Here is a 25,918-nt window from a genome sequence, read left to right on the forward strand (position 1 = left end):
TGTTAGGAATAACTACTTGCATTATTGATAAGATGTTTAATTGGCGATGGGTGGAGCCTGCTGTGTAATCTTTGTAGTTGATTGGCTTACGTGCTCATTCCGTCTTGCTCCCAGACCCTATCAAATTGCTTCTCCTCCGTCCATCTGCCGCCTATATAATCTATTGTAATGTTTTGTTTAACCAGTGTTCACCAGCCTAAAAGCTGAGGGACACTCCACCAACTATGTGTAATAAATCCTCTACTTGTTTTTACCTGCATGCAGAGTTGTCCAGAATTATTCCCTACAAGGCCCAAGTAAACCTAGATCATCCCTGAAAGGTGTTTGTCCAGTTTTTTCTCAAAAACCTCCAATGATGTGGATGCTTCTTAGAAGACTAATCCAGAAGGCTGCACAAAGGGTGGAGTACTTGGCCTAAATGCCACATCCATAGAGAAACCATAGGCTTTCAGATGCTAGTTAGTCTTTGAAGGATCAGAACCTAAGTTGTTTTCCCTTCTTTAAATAAATTGCTCTCTCACAATCAAGGCCTAGGTCAATATTCCCTTTAAAATGCTGAAAGAATTCTAGCCAAGGGCTCTCACTGACACCTGTTTTCACCTCAACCCTGACGGAGGCTTCACTGTTTCCCTTTTGCAGTCACGGGCTCTAAGAATTGCTCTGAAGAAGCACTATTGCTGTCTAATGCCTACATTTTACCACCGCTGCTACAGGGAGAGATGACCAAAGTCCAACTTATAAAATTAGATTTTGTGTATCTGTTCCTGCTCTCCAGAGGCATGTGATTTATTATGAAGTTGTAATAGCCTCAGCGCACTAAGGCTACATCTAGACAGTGGCATTATTTCAGGATACCGGAAGTATCTCCAAATAGCTATTCCATGTATTTAAACACACCTGTTATTTCTAAATAAATTTTGAAATAACAGGTGAGCTATTCTGGCATCCCTGTAACCCTCGTTCCATGAGAGCTAAGGCATGTTGCGGAACAGTGCTTTACTTAGAAATTAGATTGAAATAAAATACACAATTTGTGTAACACTGCAGTTCCCCCCATTAGGGTTGTATACATTCCCCATGAAAAAGCCGTTTTACCCACACTGCAACTTTGGTTTGGAAAATTAAATTAGCTGGAAATTTTGCCAGCCCAGATATACTCCAAAAAGAGATTTTTTTCCTACAATGAAAAAAATAGGATTTTTAAGTTAATTACAAAATTACCCTGAATTCAGTTTTACTTCTAATTGTTCCTTTTCTCCCTTTCAGAGAAAACCAATACCCCTTCAAATACTCCATACAATAAAAACTCATTGAAAAGTCGTACATCAATTACAGTGAAAATTGGCTATAACTAAGAAAATGTATCAATGATTTTTTTTTAGTGGGCAGCTCTTGACCCAATCATGTTCCAGTTAATTTGAATGGGTCTTACAGATCAATTTTCCCCCCTTGATCTTGTAAGTTGGGTTTTGTTGTTTTGTGTGCCATTCACATCACTGGGAACAGGATCAGACACGGGGATGCTGCACATCCCCAACGCTCGCTGATTTGAGAGGGAGCTGCTAAATCAGGTCCCTAACCTGTGTGTGAAAGTCGCTTGTGACAGTCACATTGCTGATTAATGCTCGTCAATCGCTGAGAGCTCGTACAGAGCTCCATTAGCAGCTCAGGCCCTAAGCCATTTGCAACCTAGGCTCCACATCCTCACACAAGGCAAGTCCCCTACGCAGGCTCTTCCCCCAACCCCTGCTGCCTCTACTCCCCAAGCCACTCACAACTCAGGGCTCCCCCTCCCAGCCGACATCTGTGCCCGCACCCAGGCATTAGCAGACCCCAGGGCTCCCCTTTCCCCAGCGGGGCACATTTGCAACCCTGCAAGCTCCTTGCCCCCCGCGGCAGGAGCCCAGCAGCACCCGGGCGCTCCCGCCCGGCGAACTGGGAGAACAGGTCGGACCAAGCGGGGCAGGTATTTAAGGGAAAGGCGAGGGCGACGCTGCTCACTAGCGGCACCAGCTCCCAGTCAGCCAAGCGCGGCCCAGCACAGGGGCAGCAGGCGGGGCCCTGCTCCGGAGCGCGGGGAGGGTCCCCTCAGCGTGTGGCGGCAGCAGCGGCGGCGCAAGTCCCGGCCTCCCCTCTGGCTCCGGTGCCGTGTGGTCTCGCCCGCCCCCGCTGCCATGTTGGATTGTGCGGCCGTGGGAGCCGGGGAGAAGTTGGAAGTTTAGTGCTGGTCCGAGGGGTGGGGGCGATCGGCCGGCGGGCAGCGGGAGCCGGTGCCACCTCGCCCAGTCCCTGGGCTGCCGGGCGCCGCCAGCTGCCCCCAGACGAGAGGAGGAGGCCCCGCTATGCAGCCGCTGTGAGGCCGCTGGGCCAGGGGAGGCGGACGGCGAGTTGCGGGAGGCGAGGGCGCCCCGGGAGCCGGCCCCGGCCATGAGCAGCAACCAGCAGCCGCCCCCGCGGAGGGTCAGCAACGTGGGCTCGCTGCTCCTCACGCCGCAGGAGAACGACAGCCTCTTCGGCTTCCTGGGCAAGAAATGCGTGGTGAGCCCCGGGCGGAGCGCGGCGGGAGCGGCCCGGGCAGCGGCCGCGGCCCCGGGGAGGAGCCCGGCGCAGCGCGGGGGGGCCAGGGCTGGGGAGGCCCGCTCCGGTGGGTTCCCTGTGCTGGGCGGGGGGGCAGTTCCCTTCTCAGGTCTTTCCCTGGGGGCGCTGGCAGCTGCGGTGCCCCCCGTGGCCCAGGGAGCTGCCCCGCGGGGGCGCCGGGACAGCTCGCTCCCTGGGCGGCTGGGAGGTTCGCAGGGGGAAGGGGCGTGAGCAATGAATGAAGCTCGGGAGAGGGCAGCCGCCGCCCCTGCGCTCCCCGCCTCCGTCCTAGCGCTCTTGCGCTGCGGAGGTGCTGAGCGCAGGTGACTGGGGGCCCCTTGCCTCGCCCGGGGCTCCTGAAGCAGGAAATGCCGCTGCTGCTTCCCCGAGCGCAGCACGGTGGGCTCGCTTCCCCCGAAATTCTCCGCTAGGCCTCGCCCTCTCCCCCCCTGTTGGCTCCTGGGATGCTGCCATGCGCAGTGGAGCCAGTGTCTACGCCTGCTGGTTCTGGAGGGCTCGGGAGTTGGGCCTGATTGAAGGACTTCAGCTGCGGAGGAACTGGGAATGTTGTTAGAGGGCAGGGGTACTAATTACACTGCTCTCTATTGGCCTGGATGGGGCAAGTCGGCCCAGACCTGCTCTGTCAGCTAGCCCCTGGCTGATCTCGGAATGCTGTTGTTATCTCTGTTCCTCCTCCCTTCTCCCTGTACCTGCTGCTGAGTACTTCTGTAGGTATGTGTGACCAGGGCTTGTCCAGTATGCAGTGCAGGTAAACTATGACTTACTATGGGAAGTAGTCAACTATAGTGCGATTGCAGCATCCGGTAGAAAAGTTTAATCCGTTCACAAGGTTGAACAAATCTGGGCAGATTGCACCTGCAGTAAATCAGTAGAATTCACAAAGCTGCAGGAAAACGGTTAGGAGAGCTGGGTCTGACTTGTTTTTAGGTTGTTATAGCCATGTGAGTTTGTTATCCTTAACAGTGGATTGAAACTTGCAGATGTACTGATTCCCTTGCTGCATTCATCCTTGCAGGAAAACAAATATAATGCAATGATTTTAAAAGGCTTTCATAGACCTGGTCCTAGTACCTTAGTTTTAGGATTCCTAAATGACCTCTTGTATTTTAAAGGTAAAGGGTAAGTTGCTTTGGGACAGCAAAAATGGAAAGAGATTCATATGTTTGCCAAAGCGTAATCAGGGTTATGGAATACTCCCCATAATTTCTGAAGTTCTTTTTTTAAAGAATCAGCCCATGTTAATATGATATAAACTACATTGTGTCTAGGATACAATATAGGTACATTGACTAGATGCTATTCTTTGTATGTCATGTGCCTACAACATCAGTAATAGGTACATAATAATTTTATTGTATATATGTTTGTATTGTGCAAGATATCCTGTTTAAAAGTAAGTGTTGAATTACAAGTTTCAGCAGAAGTCACAATGGTCACACATTTTAAATGAGGTTTGATCAAACTGAATAATTTCTAAATTGTAATAGAAGTATGGGAAATTCTTAGATTGAACAGGAAGTACAGTATGCAATATTTTCATGAACTCCGACCACATAAAATTATCTTACTGTGATTTGGTTACTTTAAGATAATTTTATCACCTCATTCTGGGTGTTAGGGGGCTCAAACTAATCTATAGTCATAAAGCCTGAACTGGTAGAGAAAAGACAACATTTTTACGGTAAATTTAGAGCCAGCTTCACTCAACTACTTGAGCTACTGATTGACTCGCGCTATAGTAAATTATGCCTATGCATGTTTCAGAGGTCTAGAAATAAGATATGATAATGCTAGTGAATTCATATATGATTAATTCGATTACAGAAGAAAACTTAAGTGCTTATCTTAAAATATGAATTGCTCTTTAAAAACAAAATAAATCAGATACTTCTTGGGAGAATTTTGGTTTGCAAGCCATTCTACTGCCCAACTAACAATTGTTACAGGATTTGGTAATGTAATCATTAATATTTTGCTCTCCTATAATGCTTTCTCTGAGGCGCTCAGAATTCATTATAAACACTGATGAATTAAGCCAACCCCAGTGATAAATGCTACTATTCGCATTTTATAGACAAGGAAACAAACACATAGTTATTTGGTTGTCTCAGGATGTCATTACAGATGGCTGGTCTTCTGGGTTGCCCTTGTAAACCATGGTGGCCAAACAATGGATTTATCCTATCTTTTCTTAGACATGTGGTGTTCAACACACTAGCCAGTAGCCACATGTGGCTATTTGGCTGGTTGTGTGTGGCTATTTCACTATAGCAATAACCAAAATAGTGGCTACTGCTTCAGAACTGGTTGGACACCACTGTCTTAGATTCTATGCATATTTGTGGCCTATTCTGAATCTTGGGGGTTTTTTTCAATTTGTTTGAAGATTTTAGGAATTCAAGAAAGATTGTGCTTTTATGGCTTAACTAGTAGGCTGCCTAGAAAATAAGGGCTCCATTTTGCAAAAAAATCTGAGCTGTCACTATTTGTTGTTTGTTCTGCCAAAAAATGAAAACTGGGTTTAAGAATTTTTTTGTATGCAAAAAAAATCAGACTCCATCCTGGAATAGCCAATAAAGAGTGTTAGGGCACTCTTCAGGGATATAGGGACTACATCAGAATGTAATATTTTTTTAAACTGTTCAGTTATGTAGGTAACTTCCCCCCTTTGGAGGGTGAGGGAGTGCAGGTGGATGAATCAGACTAAGATGCTTGGAACTTCCAATTACCATCCAGCAGTTATTGATAGGAACTATTTACACTCAACCAAATAGTTCCCATTATTTAGAAGTGATGGATAGCATATTGGCTTTGTTTCGCTGCTGATAACTTCAGCGTAGAAATAGTTAAACATTTTAATTTACTTTAAATTTCAGCGTTAACCCATTTAGATGAATTTTGAACCCCTCTAATCTAGCACTGTCTGGTTCAGCAAGATCTATGGTCCAGCATGCTTTTAGTTAGTTGGATGACCACTTATCATGGGTGTGAACAAGTTTCCCATGGTCTTGTAGGTTTGTTTATAGCCACCAGTCCTGGCCTTATGTTCTGTGCTGTCATTTAGCTGTGAATTACCCCTAAATGTCTTCTAAGAACCCAGTAAACAGTGGATGTGTTCATAATGTTGCTAGACAATATTGACTTCCCGTAGTCTGGCAAATAACGGATCAGGTCCCAAGGCAGCTGGACTAGAGAGATGCAACCTCCTAAATCCAGGACTCTCTGGTCCAGTGGGGCCATGGATGTTGCTGGGCCAGAGAGTCCTGGCCCCCGGGAGTGTGAGCCCCCTGGGAATCCAGCAGTGGGGAGCCCCACCAGCAGGGCCGGTGTTGGCTAGTGAGCCCCATTTCCAGGAGCCCCAGGCAGGTGGGGCAGCAGAGGGGCTGGTGAGCCTGAGCCAGAGACAGCAATGCAGGAAGGGAAAGGGGGGCTTGCGTGTAACTGTGAAGGTTAACCGATGACGCCAGGCTCATTGGTTAACTGTTTAAATATGTATGCTAACACATTCCTAGTATCAATCATGCTTACCCACCAAATTGAACTGGTTTGGCACTTGCATTTCTTCCCTTTGGGAATAGTGAATACAGTGACCAAGCGGCAATCTTTAAGCCAAAGGATCTAATTTTAATAGCAGAAACAAAGTACTTAACACCAAAGGATTTTAGAACAATTAATAACCACACCTGTGTTTTACCTAAAACACTACCATCTTGTGAACATAAGAATGGCCATACTGGATCAGACCAAAGGTCCGTCTTAGGGATGTAAAGGAGTTATCAACTACTCAACTACGTGCTAAGACTATGGTTATTGAGTAGACTGGGCTCTCTGTCCCTCACTCATTTCCCCCCCAGCTTCCTCTGTGTCAGAGGCAGCAAGGGGTGTGGGAAGCAGGAGCTGGTGCTGCCCTCTCCTCTTCTCCCCACTGCTGCTTCTGTCAGAAGTGGGAGTGGCAAGGGCTACTGCTGCAAAGTAGTCCCTGTCTGCAGCGATCCGGCCTCAGGCAGAGGCTGCTTTGTAGCAGTAGTTCCTGTGTGGGGAAGGTCCCAAATCTCCACTGAGATCCCCATGCACACGGGCTGCTGCCAGCTAGGCAGGCAGCCCAGCTCAGTTCCGGCTTGCGCTACGTGCGGGACAAAACCCTGCTGCGTCTCTGCAATTTAAAATGCAGTAGAAGCTAGGTGTCAGTTTGCGTGGCTCTTACTGCATTTTAAAGTGGGGTTTTGTCCCACGCCTAGCATGAGCCAGAACTGAGCCAGGCTACCTATTGACTATTCAAGTAATTAAATACCTGCATTTTAACATCCCTACTCCATCTAGCCCATTATCCTTTCTCCTGACAGTGGCTAATGACATGTCCCAGAGGAACAGAATAGGTAATAAAGTGATTTCTCCCATTACCCATTCCAGCTTCTGAGAAGCAGGCTAGGGACCAGTCCTACCCATTGTAGCTAATAGCCATTGATACTTATTCTCCATGAATTTATCTAGCTCTGTTTTTGAATCCTGATAGTTCTGGTCTTCACAACATCCTCTGGCAAGGATTTCCACAGGTTAACTGTTATGTGAAGAAATACTTTCTTTTGTTTGTTTTAAACCTGATACCTATTAATTTCATTTGGTGACCCTTAATTCTTGTGTTATGGGAAAGCTATTTACGTGGCCTTATTTCCTTTCTCCACAATGGTCATGATTTTATAGACATCTATTATATCCCCCTTTAATTACCTCATTTCTGAGCTGAAAAGTCCCATGTTTATTAATCTCTCAAATGGCAGACATTCCAAACCTCTAGTCATTTTTGTTGCTCTTTTCTGAACTTTTTCCAGTGCCAACACATCTTCTTTGTTATGGTGGTTTTTGCAGCCTAACTTCTTTAGACACCCTCATGGAACCCTGGTTTCCATAACTAACAGCCTTCTTTAGAGGGAGGCCCTCTTGCTAGTTCCTAGGCTTTGGCTTGGTTTTCCAAAACCAGGTCAATAGGCTCAATGAGAGGGAGACAGCCAAGCTCCTCTGAGCTGCTGGCTTGGTTATTGTCCTATGACTACCCTCAAATGCTTGCTAAGGAGTAGTAACTTATTCTCAGCGTATCCTTCATCCTTCCTGCTTGTTTTTCTTACAGCCTTCTAGTAAACTAAACCAGTATACTTGTACAATAAACATCCAAATTACCAGGTCCGCACATGGTGTTAATGCAGTATTTCAGAGGAGTCCCACGTGTGTCCCAGCATTTCTAGTAAAATTTCTCTAGGTGTTAACCCAAGGTGCATCAGTCTTTTTTATTCTCTTCTGATGAGTTAAAAGCAGTGTGGACAGACTCTGGGCAGGACTGAGCATGATTCATTCCAAAGGAGTCACTGCTGTGGCTGGGATGAAAAGTGGAAATATGAGAATCTGGGCTCTCTGTCCCTCACTCCCAGGCCCCCCTGTGCTCTCTGGGTCTTCATGAGTACATATGGCTGTGCGGAATCTGTTGTGAGGGCAGTGAGTGGGAGCCAACACCCCACAACTGCCCTGAGATTCCTTATCCCTACCTCCCAGAGTGCATCAGGGTCAGAGATAAGGGATCCCTGGTTGGTTCTGGACTTCAAGTCCTAGAGGCACAATTAATTGTCCCGCAGCGGGCAGGGGAATGTGTATGTGTGCTTTTTCCAATGAAACCTTTCTTTTGTCTGATTTGAAGTTTGACATAATAGTTAAATAAAAAGACAATACAAAACAAAAACTCCTTTATTGAACATTCCCGCTGGCTCTTGTACATTTCAAAAGCAGGGAGCGCAGGGCCAGCAGAGGATTGTTAGTCCCCAGCTTCTAACGGTGCTTCTGCTCTTGGAAAGCTCTTACCACATTTCAAAGGCAGAAGTGCCACCAGTTCCCTGCTTTGTCCCTGCCCCTTCTCCTCAAAGAGACTGTGCTGGTGACCGGATTTTAAGCCAGCTCCTCCCAGCACTGGATTCTGCTCCCTTGCTTGCTGCCTCTCTGATAGAGGCAACAAGATGACAGGTGGAAGTGACTAGTCAAGTCACTAGCCAACTGTCCAGTAAGCATTTGCTTATCGGATAGTCAACTAATCACTTACATCCCTAAGCTGGTCCGGTATATCAAGCAGTCTCTGTCCGTGGTGAGCCATGACTGTTTTGGAATAGACAGGGTGGGTGGGGAGCCTGCCCTTTAATCAGTTAAACAATGCTTTTCAAGATGAGATTTCAAGGCACAGAATTTTGTAGTATTGCTTTGAATGTACTTTTGTTTTTTTCTCTAAAATATAGTCATACTTTGTATGTAAACATTCTTCTTTAGCTCACTCTTGCCTCAAGCAAAAGCCAAGAGAAATACCATTTGGTATGTGAACATATTTAGAAGGATGTTGATTTTACCATATACATTCCAATCCAGACAGAACATTTCCATAGGTGGTTATTGAAATATACAGATGAGCAAAGGAAGAAAAATACTACTTGAGAACATAATATATTTTGATTTAGGCATATTTGTATATTTTGCAATGTAATGCTTAAAAAGTTTTAACTGTTGTAAGCTTTAACTTTTTGAATCTTAAAATCTGTCATTAACTAATTGTCTAATCTTCTACCCATTGACTGAATCCATCGTAATTTCATGCAATTGTGCAACAAAACCAAAAAATGCTTAACTAGACATTGGCATATCAATGATAAAATAGGGGATGTAAGCGACTAGTCAACTAGTCGCTCCCCCCGTTTGCTGCCTCTATCAGAAAGAGGCAGCAAGTGGGGGAGAGAGGAAGGGCTGCTGGTGGGAGCTTGTTTAAAAGCTGGTTTCTCCCAGTTCCAGCTCCGTGGGAGGGGGCAGGGGTTCAGCAGTGTCCCTGCTGGGGCTCCTGTGCATTTCAAAGATTGAAAGCCTGTGTGGAACCTGGGGCCAGCAGGGAGTCCGCTGACCCCAAGCTCCATGTGGGCGCTTCTTTGAAATGCACAAGAGCCCCTGCTGGGCTTAGTTCTTATCAACTAATCCAATAGTCGGTGGAAATCCCATTGACTATTCAATTAGTTATTTCAAAATTTTACATCCCGATTATAAAACATAAATTAAATTGATCTAGCCTATTTATAATACTAAATATGCATAAAGACATCTGTGGAAGCTCCTCTCTATATAAAGACAGAATTGCTTTTTTGGTTAATTGAAAACAGGAAGGAAGTGATAAGCCTGCGATAGTAATGTGGTTTTGTGGTTTTTTTAAGTGAAATACCACAGATTAGGTTCCTTCTTCATTTGTTAGAAGGAAGCAACACGATCAGTAAAAAGAAACTACAGGCAGTCCCCGTGTTACGTGGGTCCAACTTAAGTCAGACCCCTAGTTACGAACCGGGGGGCCCCGCTAGTGCGGGGTGCCTCCCCCACTGTTGTCGCCTCCGGCAGCCCCTTCCCCCCAGCAGACCAGGGAGACGCGGAGCGGCTTTTCTCGCCGCGGAGGACGCGGGCGGCGGGACCGCCGAGACGCGCCACGGTCCCGCCACCCACGTCCTCTGCGGCGAGAAAAGCCGCTCCACGTCTCCTTGGTCTGCTGGGAGGGGGGTGCAGCTAGTGCGCCTCCCCTTCTCCTCCCCACCCCCCAGCAGACCAGGATTTTCTCGCCCACGCCTGGGGTAGAGCAGCTGGGGGGCTGCCAGGTTGGTCCCACAGCGCCGAGGTGCGGCACTACTGGACCAACCCAGCAGCACCCCAGCTGCTCTGCCCCAGGCTTCCTGGAATCAGCCGCTGATCAGTTTCAGCAGCGGCTGACTTGGGGACACCTGGGATAGAGCAGCTGGGGTGCTGCCAGGTTGATCCCCCGCAGCGCGAGGTGCGGCGCTGTGGGGACCTACCCAGCAGTGCCCCAGCTGCTCTGTCCCAGGAGTCCAGATTCAGCCGCTGCTGAAACTGATCAGCGGCTGATTCCAGAAAGCCCGGGGCAGAGCAGCTCTGCCTCAGGCTTCCTGTAGTCAGCCGCTGGTCAGTTTCAGCAGCAGCTGACTTGGGGCAGAACTGCTGGGGTGCTGCCAGGTTGGTCTAGTAGTGCCAAGGAACTGCGCTGCGGGACCAACCCAGCCCAGCTGCTCTGCCCCAGGCGTGTCCGATTCAGCTGCTGCTGGTCAGTTTCAACAGCGGCTGAATCTGGACGCCAGTTCTGACTTACATACAAATTCAACTTAAGAACAAACCTCCAGTCCCTATCTTGTACGTAACCCGGGGACTGCCTGTACTCAAATGTCTTAACTATCAAATTCAACAGTGAAGTGTATATATCAGTGATGGGCAACCAAGGCTAGTGAGTGGGCTGCATGACTGGCCCTCCTTCATTTCAGTGGACCGCAAGATTGAAATTGTTCATAAGCACTTACCGTGACTCCAAGAGTAAGATTCAGTACATAAACTCTGCCATACCTGGCATTAAACTGAATAACTGGTTAACCGATAATATGATGCTTATTGGTTAAACTGTGGAACCACTTCTCCAGGATCAGAGCCACAGCCCATGTAACTGCTGAGTTTTGTACTGCAGCGCCTATGGTGCATGTAACCACTAAGATTTTCAGCAGTTACATGGTTATTGTTTTAACTGACTTTTTACATCCGTAATGAATATGTGGCATACTGGATATTTCAAAACAAGAAGAAATGCTGTAATCGTGCGTATATTAATAGACTGTTGTCAATTTCAAATTAAAAACCATTTATGCTTACTTTACTATACAGGTTGAACTTCTAAAATCTGGGAGACTGATCCAGCAACATTGGACCAGAGAGCCCCAGTTGGTCGAGTTCAGAAGTGCAGTCTGTGCTGGGCTGGCAGTGGGGAGTACAGCCCCAAGAAAGCTGGAGTGGTGGGGAGCACAGACTTGGCCAGGGCTGATGGCAAGGAGTGTAGCCCCTGCCGGGACTGGAGGCAGCGAGGCAGGCAGCTTGATGTGCAACCGCAGCTGGGAGCAGAGCCTGACCTCTCTTTGTCTGGCCAACTCTAAGGTTCAGGTGCCGAGAGTGCTGGACATCGGAGATTGGACCTGTATATCATACTCAGTATGACTTCTGGTTGGATCTGTCCTCCACAAGCTTTCTTAGTATCAGAAGGGTAGCAGTGTTAGTCTGAATCTGCAAAAGCGGCGAGGAGTCCTATGGCATCTTATAGGCTAACCGAAGTGGAGCATAAGCTTTTGTGGGCAAAGACCCACTTCGTCAGATGCATCTGACAAAGTGGGTCTTTGCCCACAAAAGCTTTCTTAGATTAGGAGTAAGAGACGTGCAGAACTTTGCAATTCAGCACTGATGTTTCCATTCATTAAATCCCTGCCTGGCTTCTTCACCATCTCCTCTCCCAAGCGCTTTTCATCTATTCTCCTTTCCAGCACTTCCAGAGCACGATGAATTGGCTGATTCTCACCTTGTCCCTGCTCTCTCAGAGCTTAAATACCGTGAATCAGATGATTTGCAGTGCTCTGGAAGTGCTGGAGGGAGGGGGGGATAGTATCTAAGTGCGGGACCCCCAGTGAGTGAGACATGGGGAGAGAGGAGGAGTATGCAGGTTCCAAATGGAACCCTGACTGTCCACACAAGGCCAGGGGACCTCAAATTGCCTACCTCTGATATATCAAACAAAAGCTTTTTCTCCTAGAAGGAGAGACTAAATGATTCCTTCTGACATTTCACTTGTCAGTTAAACTTATTATTTTGTATACAGTACTTAGGAATTGTCTTGTATCTATTTTGGGAAGGGAAAAGTTGAGGTGATAAATTTACAAATTAGTCCCTGTTCTACACTAATCATACTCTTTAGAAATAAAGGATTTCAGGCCTACAGTAGAAGGATATGCCTTGTGGTTTGACCTTTCTTGGACGATGGTAACCTTGGCCTGCACTTTTTGCATTATATTCCACCATTCATCATCTTTTCATGTTGTGAATCTGTATTCTATCACAAGCCAAAGTTCCAGTTGGCATTTAAAAAGCCTACAATGCAGCTCTAGAAATATGGATTGCAGTTTTCTCAATTTAGTTTCTCAATTATTGGCATAAAGGCCAATGCTTTTTTAGTTGATTAAACTAGTGATGCAGATTGCTGCAAACTTGAGATACAATTGTTGACTTGTAATTGGTATGTCTACCATAGAGTCATAAAATATATTTCTAAATTCCTGCATTGTTGCAAGAAGTGACAAACCCTTGACCTGTCTCCAATACTGCTGCTGTATTTTCTATAGCATCGGAGCCATTAACCATTGGACATTTATCAATTTCAGAAAAGTAAGAGAAGATTGCAGTTATTTTCACAAATGGATATCAAAGTATATAACATTTCATATGTAAAACGTGATTAGGATTCATTGATATTTTTTGGACTTGTGGTACTTGCTGTCTAAATTTCCATTCAACTTCAGATTGAAAATTTTGTTTTCATATTTCATTTTAACTGTAGTACAGAAAAAAGAATACTCCCTAAGAGTTATTTGGCTATAGAACTGAAACCACAACACTAACACTCAGTATTTCTGCATCAAGCAGTAGTCCAAATTAACTAAAATAGTCACAAGACCAGCCAAAAGGAGTAGTAATAGCAAAGTGTAAATGGAAATCTTCCCTTAATGCAAAAAAGTGTGGTTTTGAGGTTTGTTGGTTGGTTGAAGGTATTGAGTGTATTTTGTCTTCAGAACTTCTTGTTTTTTCCCTAAATTAAGTAAACTTCAAATGGTTATTATGGATCAGAATAGTACAAATTGGAAACTTTTTATGGTTGGTTGGTTTGTTTGTTTGTTTTCTTGTTTCTATGACGTCTTGGGTTACAAATACAAACCTTAAATCCAGGTTGGTTGTGTGTTTTATGGCATAATGTACATACACTTGTAACTCATTTTGCACAAAGTTGCAAAGGCTCATGAATAGGTTCACTGGAAAACTGCAAAGGCTGATAACTGCAGAAGCATTTTCCTGTTCTTGAATGGTTAACCTTAATTCTATATTTCCAAACTATTGAAAGCTTGATTTTGAACTAGAATTTTCTTTTAACACAGTTTATATAATATCAGTATATTCACAGCTACCCAAACTAATAGTCTTAATCTAGGATGCAGATTTGATTGGTTAGAATAATACTTCACTTTGTAAGTCTTCTTTGGGGTAGAAATCAAATCTATTGCATACTAGTACACAGTATAGTATACTAGAAGATTTACCCCACATTGCTTAGGTCTTTAATTCAAAATATTTTTGTTTTTATTCTCTTAATATATATTTGAGAATATATATTAGATATGTTGCAAGCTTTTGCCAGCAGGTGACTCCCTCCTTCACAAAATAAGATCCCTGTTGCTCAGGTCCTTAACCCAGTTCATGGTTGTTTTTCTTCTCTTCAGTCACTACTTTAGGGTGGGCTGGGGGTGAAAGGTTCAGTATGGAGGTTGTCCTGTGAAGAGGGGGCTATGCCTGCCCCCTCTCACTGCAGCAGTTTGGGGCCAGGTGAGAAGCACCTCTCCATGGCCACTGCAGATCCAGCGGGAACAGCTGAGGTAAGGATGAATATCTCCTGGCTGGGGTAAGTGTGCTTCAGGGCCTCCCCCCATTTCCCCCACCCCTCTGTAAAGGACGGGACAGGGTGATGGGCACCTCAAAGCGTCTGCCTGCACCTGCATGGCTGTTGTCTCTTTTCTCCATGGCTTAATGAGAAGCAAACCCATTCTGGGCACATCACGTTTTCCTGGCACAACCAACCCCTTTACTGTGGTTTAAATTATAAAAGGAAACTGCATACCAAATTTGGTGGTCCTAGCTTTTGCCATCTTGGATGAGGTCTTGAACAAACAGACGCACAAATTCTCTCAAATATATACAGTAAACGTCTGATAATCTGGCACCTTTAGGACCCAGGGTGTGCCAGATTATCAGATATGCCGGACTATCGGAAGGGGGGGCTATGACGGGTCTGGGGTGGGGTAGGGAGGGATGCCACCCCAGACCCCTCATAGCCCCCCCCCCCCTTCTGATAGTCTGGCTCTGCCCCAGGTGTCCCTGATTCAGCCGCTGTTAGTCAGTTTCAGCAGTGGCTGAATTGGAACACCTGTGGCAGAGCAGCTGGGGTGCTGCTAGGTTGGTCCCGCAGCCCAGAGGGGCAGCACTACAGGACCAACCCGGCAGCACCCCAGCTGCTCTGCCCCTGGCTTCCCCAATTCAGCTGCTGGTCAGTTTCAGCAGCGGCTGAATCAGGGAAGCCAGGCACAGAGCAGCTCCAATTGTCCAGCAGCCGGAGCACTTCCGGGTTCCTGATGGTGCCGGACCATCAGGAGTGCCGGAGCATTGAATGCTGGATCGATGGAGTTTTGCTGTAGTAGATTAAGGTTGTCGTAGTTTCCCCTCTCTTCCCCCCCCCCCCCCAGCTGAAGTTTTAAAGTTGCTTCATACTTATGAGAATCATATTGAAGCTAACTGCTGTAATACCTTTAATACAGGTTGAACCTCCCAAATCTGGGAGACTCTTGTCTGGCAACATCCATGGTCTGGTAGGGCCATAGATGTTGCTGGACCAACGAGCCCCAGAAGCAGGAGCAATGCAGGGGCTGGGGAGCTCCGCTGTAACTGGGAATCCCCGGCATCAGCAGGGCCAGGCGGTGGCTGGGGAACCCTCAGCATTAGTGGAGGAGGGGCTAGATGACCCAGCAAACCTCTGGTAGCAGTGGGGTATGGGGGCCCGCCCTCCCCGGCTGAAGTGGGTGGGCAGCCAGAATCCTGTTTTGAGCAGCCAGAATCTCCAGCAGCAGCGGGGTAGCCTTAGCAGCAGGGTAGGATGGCTAGGCCCTCCAGCTGGGGAACACCCTGCAGCAGTGGGGCCAGCAGCAGCCAAGCAGTCCCAGTTGCTGGGAACCCCAGGAAACTCTGGGGCAGCAGGGTGGGGAGCCATGCTGTCAGCCGATGGTCAGGGCTGTGTGTGTGTGTGTGTGTGTGTGTGTGTGTGTGTGTGTTTTTCCGAAAAGGTTTAACGTCCGTGTCTTTACTGCTAGGACCGGGGTCCCATCGCAGAGGGTGGCCAGCAGGCCAACAGACGACCCGTTATATAGGAAGAGCTTATTACACCTTAGATTTTAGCTGCTAGAACACAGGGGTTCCTTCGCAGTGGGCAGCCTAGGAAAGGCTGAAAAGGTGCCCCAACAGATCTTGTCACCTGGGAGTGACACAGATCCAAACGCCCAAGCTCTCCCTATGTCTGTCCCTTTGTGACCGGCTGAAGTTCTTTTAAATTGTGCTTGGTTCTATTACAGCAACTGAAGGAGTCAGGTTAAAACTTAAACAGTTACAGGTTTATTTGAGGAAGCTTATAAATCATATGGTTGCAATGGCTATTCTATTTCTTAACTACTAGCAAAATATAGATCTTAAAAATGGTTACAAAGAAGATAAAGATAGAAAAATAGAAATAATGGTACCAAGTTACAGCTTACTCTTTCTATGTGCACACTTAAGACAGAGGACCACATCCAGGTACAATTTTTACCCCCTTCTGTGCCTCTCGACTCCAGCATGTCAGGCCAGGGCCAGTCCCTCAATTCCTAGGAAAGACGAAAATACGAGGTGGGCGTCCCCATAGAACCTCGGGAGGTCAAACACCTAACCCGACCAGCAGGTAGAGGGTAGAATGACACTCAAAGTGAGTGTGTGCTGGACCTATCTTATATACCCATGGGGTCACATATTTCTCTTTCTTGTCTGTCATGCTAGACGGGGCTGGTCTGTCTTTTGTGAGACCAGTTCTTACAAGGGAGTTGTGAACTTAATTTACGCTTGTAAGAGAGAATTGAGATGATTAAATTGGAAGTACTGGACATTCTTTTCTCAGTGGGAAATTCCTCTCCCAGGGACTGTGTGTGTGTTCGAATCAACATGGGTGCCAGCCGGGGGCAGTTCTCGCAGCCTCAAGGCCAGCTTACTGACTTAATCGCTCGCTCTCCACATATCTGGTTTTTTTTTTTTTTTTTTTTTTTTTTTTCAGCTTCTCAGGATCAGATGAGCCAGCATAGACTATGCTGATTTTATTGCTCCTTCTCTGTCCTGTATGCTTCAGGAACCTCAGAGAGGCAAATAAGATGGATGTGATGGGGGGAGAGGGGGTGTCTGTCTGGCTACACATGCCTGGCCAGTGTTAGGGGGCCAGTGGCAGTGCAGGGAGCCCAAAGGAGAGGACTTCAGGAGTGGGACAGCTAGCAGGGGAGCACTGACCTCCCCTGATCCAGAAAACTCCCTGGTCTGGGGCAGCTCAGGTACCTAGGGTGCCGGGTCAGGGAGGTCCAAGCTATATTATCAACTGCTAGTTTAGATTCTGTTTGTATAGAAAAATACAACATCATTTAGAGTGACTGAAAAAACACTTAGAACTGCACTCAGTAATTGGGGGGGGGGGAGGCAGTGAGGCTCCAACCAATTACCCGGTAAGCAGTAGGCTTATCAGGTAACAGTTAACATCTTACATACCTAATATTCATCTTTCTGTAATCAATAAAATAAGATTGGTGTCCTAAAATTGAGCCAAAACTATCCATTAAAGTTGCAGTCCGTTAAAGTAATGGTTCTTAACCTTTTCAGACTACTGTATCTCTGGTCTCATTTGTCTTTTGTACCACAGTTCAGCATGTTTAAAAACTTCTTGCTTACAATTCAGACATAAAAATACAAAAGCATCTCAGCCTACTGTTACTGAAAAATTGCTGGCTTCCTAATTTTTACCATATGATTTATAAAATGATTGAAATATTTTACTTATATTTTGTGTTATATAAAGAATAACATAAACAAGTAGTAATTTTATGAAACTTTAATTTGCATGGGCTCCATTAGTGCATTTTATGTAGCCTGTTGTAAAACTAGACAAATATCTAGATGAGTTGATATATACCCTGGAAGACTTCTATTTAGCCTTAGATGTACTTGTACCCCGGTTGAGAACCACTGCACTGAAGTATGAAAGAACCATATGCATTATACAGTCAAAACACTGAGAACTATAAACTCAATGTCTTCTGATGTGACCCTTGCTAAAGGAATGGGGAGGGAAGGGTTAACTTTCCTCTTTCATGTTTACCCACAAAATATGTTCCCTGATATGTTCTCTAAATTTTATGATTAAATGTAAGTCAGTAAACTGTTCTTGCAGGCTTTTTGCTTGTAGTTTCCTACAGTAATAAAGTGTACATAATATCGAAGTAATGATAAACTGCTGTCTGGAAAAGCTATTCTCAATAGAAGTATTGGGATGGGTTCTGGAAGAACAGACTCATCTGGATAGGAAAGAGAGGAAAGCGTTTTTCCCCTTTGATGTCAGCTTGTGGTTAGTAGATGTCAGTTTAAAAAAGCAAATGCTGTCAAGAATAACAATACAATTGAGTAATTGTGCCTTCTCCTTCATCCCATATTTGCATTTTTTCATAATAGTCCAACTTGTCAGCTTGTGAGCCTGCATTCTTCTGTTTCTGAAAAATTCATTCCTTGGCAAGTTGCATCTCAAGATTTCAATTTTCTTTATATTACTATCAATAAAATAACTGCATCCAAATAATATCCTGGTATGATTTCATTCAGTAATCATTCTACTGAGAGAGGAGCCTAATAAGATGAATGTATCAGAAGCACACAAAATAACAAATTGCAAATTAAAGAATTACTCATTTGCATCCCTCATTCTTCCTCATATCAACAAAGCAGAAGCTGATAGTGTTTGGCTCAAGCTTCTTTTGGCAGACTTTTTTTTCATAATTCTCTATTTGATTCCTGATGTTGGCTGCTGTTGGATAGCTGGACTATCACGTGAATGTGGGTGGCAGTTCCTAGAAGTTGTTCATCAGACCACTGGGTTTCCTTTCTAACTTTGCTCTTCCCTTCAGGGCTCTGCTTTAGTTTTGGTTGTATTGAAAACATTTCCCTGTGGGTGTATGTAGAACATTCCCCTGGTTTTTGTAAGGAAGGTTAAGGATGACTTCCAGTCCTGTGGTCATTTTCTGCCTTTCGTTACTTGGTTTTAAAAGTCTTCTCCCTAATTTTCCAAAAGGATTAGAGTAGGGCTGTAAAATCCTGTTTAAAATGTTAATCAGTTAAACTGTATATTTAACTGGTTAACCAGCCTGATGCGGTGCAGGGAGGGGGCTGCTCTGGGCAGGTGGGATACCAGTTAACTGATTACCTCTATAAGCATACTGGTAAGGCAATACTTACCAAGGAACTGGTTAACCAGTTGCTCCTTTACATGTCTAGTGATAGGTGACCTACAGACTGCAGGCCACATGTGTCCCATCAGGGTTCCATGTGTGGCCCATGAGACATTTTGTTTACCATCACCCATGCACAGGGTTGCCAGATTGCTCTAGTTTCCATCCACATAGTAATACCAGTAGGAAAAAAACTAAAGAGACAAGCATGTAAAGAGACGTGCGTGCTGATAGCACACAACATTGGCTGTGAGAACCATGTACTCCCCCTTCATCCTGTCAAGAAGCTGCTACAATTCAGTTGGCACACGCCACAAATTCTAGGTATGCAAGCCCAATTATTAAAATGACCTTATCCTGGAAAACCATCTTGGTTATGGCAATCTTGCGGCCCACTTACTGGTCTAGGTTGCCCATGACTGGATTAAAGTTAAAAATGTACAGTGTGGAGGGAATTAATGAACAATATAACAAAATTCAAAACCAAACATTAAGCAGGGATGTAAAAAAGAAAAAAATTAATCATGTAACTGAGAAATTTTATTGGTTACACAATTAACTGCCCGGGACTGCAGTGGTTCCCTGCCCCGCATGGGCTTCCTATGAAGAGTTTAACCAGTCGGATTAAGTGGCAAGGTATCAGTTAAACTCTTACATCTGCACCAGTAAGTAAACCACCAGACTGTACAAAGAATTTACATATGTAGTACATATTACTTGAAAAAGTTATAGTACTTTTCAGACTTGTATAAGAACAACCACAAACAAAGGGCTTGTCTTCAGTGTACACAATAACTTTTGAATCCAGCCAATGATGATGTAACTCTAGCCACTACATTTTCTGTGCCACTATTTCCAAAAGCACAGCTGTTGCCCGAAAGTTGGCCTTTGGGACTAGGTACTATGTTAAAATTCAAAGATTTTCACATAATTTACTCTATATACATTTACAGGGCATCCCTGCTATAAGTCCAAGATACATTCCAAAAACAAGGATGAAAAGTGAAATGTAGTAAAGCGGGGAATCTGTTTTTCCTGTTGCCATTTTGTTGTTGTTTTCCTCAATGTAGGAGTGGGGAAGGGGAGCACTTATAATGCAACAGTCCCTACAAATGTCAACGACATTAGTGCGGAACCAATGTATACCAGTATGACATAGTGGGGATGCCCTGTACTGACTCGCTTATCTATGATTTCAGTTGGTAACAAAGTCTGAGGGGTAGCCATGTTAGGGTATATCTACACTACAGCATTATTTCGAAATCTTATTTTGAAATAGTTAATTCGAAATAACTTATTTCAAAATAACGTGTCTACACTCAAAATACATTTCGAAATAGCGTTTTGCTATTTCGAAATACTGAGTGGATGCTGAATCGCATTTAAGGCTGGCCGGAATCAGGTCCAGCAGGGCATCAGGTCAGAAGTTACTTTGGGTGGCCTGTGCTTAAAGGGACCCCCCCTGAACAGCCAGTTCTCAGCTTTCCCTGCTTGCTTGCCTATCTCGATGAAGGACAGCAAAGCATTTTGTCTCTGCGTGCTCTGGTTGTCCTCACTCGGGACACCACAGCACTCTGCAACATGGAGCCAGAGCTGCCCCGGGCACTCTGGTGCTTCTCATGGATGTGTTGCTGCTATCCTGGCTGCACTTTTTGCAGGCTGCCATCCAGGAGGTCCATTGGGGGGCTGTCCATATCTAGGAGGCCCTGTGGGAGAGCTTCCACCCTGAGAAGCACTAAGAGCCTCCCTGGTCTGCCCCACTGGGGTCTTGTGCCTCATTCCTCCCTTGCGTTCTTCCATTTACCCCTCTCTAACCCCCCTTCCTGATGTAAAATAAAATACATGTATTTTCATGAACACAAACTCTCTTTATTTAACAAAACGGGGGGAGGGAGAGGAGAAATGAAACTCTGGTGAGACTGGGGAAAGGAGGCAGGAGGAGAGAAGAGAGGGTGAGGGAGGGGAGGAGGGAGCTGGAAGGGGGAAGCTCAGGGTTGGGGGTCTCACCAGACCAACTTGATTTTCATGCAAACCTGCTCCTGGGTTCGCATGTGGCCTTTGGTGGCCAGGCTGGCAGCTATCCTGCCATAGACAGCTGTCTCTAGTGCGGAGATCATAGAAGTTGGGGGCCACCAGGGCACCCTGAGAAGGCTGGAGGCCCCCTATTTTGAAATAAGTGTCTATACAACACTTATTTCAGAAAAGCTATTTCAAATTTGGCGTTATTCCTTGTGGAATGAGGTTTACTAAATTCGAAATAAGCATTCCGCTTAGCGGTTTGGCTGTGTAGATAGATGCTAGTAAAGATATTTCGAAATAACTTTGCTGTGTAGACATACCCTTAGTTTGTAAATTAGCTCTTGCTGCACTCTTCTGAAGAAGTGAGTTGTGCCTACAAAAGCTCATGATACTATCGGTATTTTTTGTTAGTCTCTGTGGTGCTACTGGACTACCCCTTTTTTTTTTTAAGTTGTTACCAAAGCAATAGTACATCTTTTTATTCCAGTGTTATCTAAGTCTGTAGTGTCAGAACTCTTAGTGTTCCAAGCCCTATAGGAATATTAACCATTTTAGATACTCTTCTGTAAGATCATCATAAAGCAGCTAATGAGTACCTTATTTTTTGATGTAATCATCACCACTTTTTATGTGAGAAAATGAATAAATGTTAAGTAGCATCACACAGGCAGTCTCCAGAGCTATGCTTCTGAGTCAGGAATTCTCACCACCTTCCAACTAGATCAGCCGTGGCCAACCTGTGGCTTGCGAGCCTCATGCAGCTCTCCCCCTCACCCTCAAGTGTGGCTTGTGAAGCTGCTCCTGCGTGTCCCTCTCCCCAGCCCTCCCCAAAGGGCTCCTGCTGTTCACCGGGTCAGCGATTCAAAATAATGGTGCCCAAGCAAGATGGCAGCCACTGATGGCATCCTGATATTGCCAAAAAGCCTAAGCTTGCTTGCTCTTTGAAGGCTTTCCTTTCCCTTTTTTGCTTGACCATTCTGGTGCGGCTCTTTTTTTTGACGCTGTTTCAGCTCTTTGTTAAATGCGTTGGCCACTCCTGCGCTAGATAATTTAAAAAATAAATTGTTGCTCTGCACCTTTAACCTATTTTTTATTTACATTAGTACAACCAAGTATGGTAACATAGAATAGGCCTATGAAGAACTCGTGCCTTCTCTTAATTGTGTTGTAAGTTTTTTTTTAAAATAACTTGTCTGCCTATTTTGCTTTGATACACAAGGATGGTATAAGATGTGTATTTTTTCCTAAAAGGTCTCTTCTACATCTATTTAAATTCTGGCAGACTCCAGAGTGAATGGGAAACTAGTGAAAGGTATTTGGAGAGTGATATATTCCAGTGAAAGGGAAGGATTTGTTGGAGACACTGAGGAAAATAAAGCGCTTGCTGGGAAAAGGATAAACTGAATGCTTGGCAAAAGGAAAGGGCCAACCTGGCCTGAGCAGCTAACTGCACTGTGCTTGGGCTCAGGCCTGCTCCAGCCTGGCCCAAGGAGCCCTCTCCACACACCTGTGGGCTCCTGGTTAAATGGCTAACCAGTTAAACATAACATTGTTAACCAGTATTTTACATCCCTACTCTCTATTGCTTTCTTATCAAATACAACCCAGTTTAAGGTTGCTATATCAACATTTTTTCAAAGCTCTGCACAGTACTCTTCTCTATAGATAATGTCTTATGACAACGACCTCATATGACATTGGTTTTTCACTAGAACAACCAAGTTATATGTCAACAGGAGACTGAGTACATAGCAGTTGGACTAGAAGAATGAAACTTGCTAGGGTGCAATTAAAATTACCACTCTTTCTTTGTGTCCTGACCTAAATGCAAACCCAACTGTGTTTGACTTATAATTGGAAAGCTAGTACTTTAAAACACATCAGCAACTTCTTCATGTCATGTGCAGTTTATAGAATTCTTTAAAAAACTACTGTAATAATATTCAGGGTTTTATTTTTTTCTGAGGGGTGTCCCTTATGGGTGCTCCACTGTAGGTATGTCTGTATCCTTGAACTGTCAATCAGAAAATGTCAATAGCAGTCCATCCTGCCTATGTGGAACTCCTTCATCCACAAGGCTAGCTGATGTGGACTAGCATTCCTTCCTCAGTTTCTTCTCAACTGACTTACACTAGAGTTGGAGCTAAAAGCTGTCTGTTCACTTTTGTCGTTCTGCACTGTTCACTTTTGTCTTCTACTTAAGAGGTTTTTTAGTTGTTCTAAAAAAAAGAAGGAAAAGAAATGAATAAATAAAGGCTTCTCTTCCCACCAATCCTAGTTGGGAGGGGGGTCCTCTGGACAAGGGTATGTCTGGCTTACCAGGCTTAAAGTGTTTTACCTGCACAGAGCTGATCCCAATAATGGTGAGCATTTGCAGTATAGTCACTGTCTCTAGGAGAAGCACAATCCACTGAAGTGTGGTTGTTGCCAGCATCTAAAATCCAGGTACAGGAAGAACAGAGTTCTGACTAAAACTGCTGCTCATGGAGTTGGCCTTTCAGTCTGTGGCATCCCAGCCAGAGCTATCACTGCAACTTTCTACACTGAAAGCAGAGGATGGAGAAGATGAGCCACTTAGACCTTTTCTTAGGAGATCTTTGAGGGTCTGTATAGCAAGCCCAGATCAAGCTGGAAACGATCTCCAGTACAGTCAGCATCTTTGGTACTGACGGCATGTTCCCTGTAAGCTGCAAGGCCATGAAGCAGACTATCAAGGCCTAGTTTAAGCAAGTCCTAGTTGAGTTAATAAATTTAATTCTCTAAATTGGGTGTTCTAGCTTTCCTATTGACTTTTGCATGGGTGCTTTTCAAGTAGATGCTAACACCATTACCTATGCAATCACCCCAGTTAATGGTCTTGCCTCTTGTTTGATTCAGTTGTAGAATCATGGTATTTAAAAAGTCACTCAACTGACCAAATAGTCACATGTGGCTAGTGTGTTGGATACCACAGTTCTAGAAGCTGGTGTCTGGTTAAGAATTCTCAAAATGTGTGATTTGTTGCTTCTGCTTACTGTATAGAATCAAAGTAGGTGTACATTTTTCTAGAAGAAGGAATGTGGAACTCTTAATTTTAAGCTTTAACCAATGTGATTTTTCTCTTTTTTTTTTTTTTTTTTTTTTTTTTTTTTATTAAGACAATGTCTTCAGCAGTTGTCCAGATATATGTAGCAGATCGCAATGCCATGTGGTCCAAAAAATGCTGTGGGGTAGCCTGCCTTGTAAAAGACAATCCACAGAGGTCTTATTTTATCAGAATATTTGATATCAAGGTGAGAAGCCTTTCTCTAATTTTTTACTTAAAGATAAATTCATTCTATAATAAATGTGAAGTTTCTCTGAATTGTTTGCATGAATTTCATAAAGGGATGATATAAAGTGAGTAATGCAAGAATTATGCCGATTAGATTTTAATAAGACTTTGATAAAGTCCCATGTGACATTTGGCTAACAAACTAGGAAAGCATGGTCAAGCGGAAATTGGTATGAATGGTGTGCATAACTGACTGACAAACTGTAATCAAACAATGGCTTATTGTCAAACTAGGAGGACCTCTCAAGTAGGATCTCATAGGAGCCTGTTCTGTGTCCAGTACTAGTAAATATTATGGATGTCAGCATGTGGAGATGACTACATGCTTATTGGTTAATCTTGGCAACTACATGCATTCCCCCCCCCCTTGCTGCTTCTGATACAGAGACAGCAAGGGGCAAAGTGGGAGCCAGTGCCTGTGAGGAGCTGGCTTAAAAGCCTGGGCCCACCTGGGACAGAGACTGCTCTGGAACAGCAGTCCCTATCTGCATGGGCTCTGAACTCCTTGTGGGCAGGGGCTGCTCCTGCATCCCATGGAGCAGCCTCTGTCTGTGGGGAGCTTGGACTCCTCACGGGCAGGGGTTGCTGTCACTCCACGCTGCTGCCTTTGCATTAGAGGCAGCAGCAGGGAGCCATTTTTAAACTGGCTCCCCTCGCGGACCAGCTCCTGCTTGTCATCCCAGGCTGCTGCCTCTGAGGCAGTTGGAGGTGTGCTGCGGAGAACAACAGAATTCAAAATGGCCATTCTGAAAGAGGCAGGCGACTTTTTATTGAGCGCAAAAAAAAAAAAAAAAAAAACCCAAAAGCTTTCCCCCGACCCTTCTAGGAAAGTTTCTAGGAATGGCCAGGAATCATCTGATTTAGATTGTAAACTCTGTGGGAGAATAGTGATAGAGATGCAGCCGTGTTAGTCTGGTCTAGCTGAAACAAAAGACAGAACTATGTAGCACTTTAAAGACTAACAAGAAACCATCTTGTTAGTCTTTAAAATGCTACATAGTTCTGTCTTTTGTTTCTGTGGGAGAAGACACTGTCTCTTCTTTGTGACTGTACAGTGTATAGCAAAATAGAGCTGCAGTATCCAGTTGCGCCCTCTGAGTACTACTGCAATAAAAGTTTGTCTAATCAGTCTTATTTTTTATTTATATCTTCAGTCTTCAATATCTGAATTTTTTTCCTTTCCAGGATGGAAAACTATTGTGGGAGCAGGAACTGTACAATAATTTTGTATATAATAGTCCAAAAGGATATTTTCATACCTTTGCTGGAGATGTAAGTCTAGTATTTACTTAATTCTTGAATAGCGATTTTAAAACTGTTTGCCCTGCTAGTATTTTTCTTTGTACAATAGCTTATTTTAATATTATAAGTTTTCACCTTTCACTTTGTAAATCCAGTAATTGTATAAATTACACTAGAAGACTTACCCAGCATTGCGCAGGGGTGGACTGCACAGGCTTCCCATTACTGCTTCCTGGACCTGGCCCAAAGCCCAGAGGGTAAGGTGGCCTGGGAGAAGTGTGAAGAGCAGCACAGAGGCCTCCCTCCAGTGCTTCTTGGGCCCGGGGCAGAGTGAGGAGCAGTGTTCAGCTCTCCCTGCCTGGGCCTGCAGCGGAGGAGCGAATGCGCAGGCATGGTGGCACGGCCATGCTGGGCAGCTTGGCAGTCCAGGGAGGGCAGCAGTATCTGGACATTGGGTCCTGTGGGGGGCAAGGGCTGCAGTATCTGGACCTGATGGTGCTCTTGGGAGTTGTGGGGTGGGGAGGGAAATGCACTGGTGGGGCCAGTG

The 25,918-nt window shown here is 45.0% G+C and overlaps 1 protein-coding gene across 4 annotated transcripts in view; it reads left to right on the forward strand.

The window, feature by feature from the left end:
• Positions 1–1,863: 1,863 nt before the first annotated feature.
• The window catches only part of WASL (WASP like actin nucleation promoting factor), a 75,413-nt gene continuing 51,358 nt past the window's right edge, over positions 1,864–25,918 (forward strand). Inside the window, exons 1-3 of one of the 4 annotated variants that reach the window (XM_075928545.2) lie at positions 1,864–2,538; positions 23,954–24,088; positions 25,315–25,401. In XM_075928545.2, coding sequence (XP_075784660.2) covers positions 2,428–2,538; positions 23,954–24,088; positions 25,315–25,401 — 333 coding nt within the window. In that variant the 5' untranslated portion in view covers positions 1,864–2,427. Of the gene's footprint in view, positions 2,539–3,060; positions 3,310–23,953; positions 24,089–25,314; positions 25,402–25,918 lie in introns of those variants that run through there. The other 3 variants (XM_075928532.2, XM_075928536.2, XM_075928553.2) reach the window with 3 other exon arrangements.

This window comes from Pelodiscus sinensis, chromosome 1, assembly GCF_052426305.1.
Source record: "Pelodiscus sinensis isolate ZL-2025 chromosome 1, ASM5242630v1, whole genome shotgun sequence".
Taxonomy (NCBI): Eukaryota; Metazoa; Chordata; order Testudines; family Trionychidae; genus Pelodiscus; species Pelodiscus sinensis.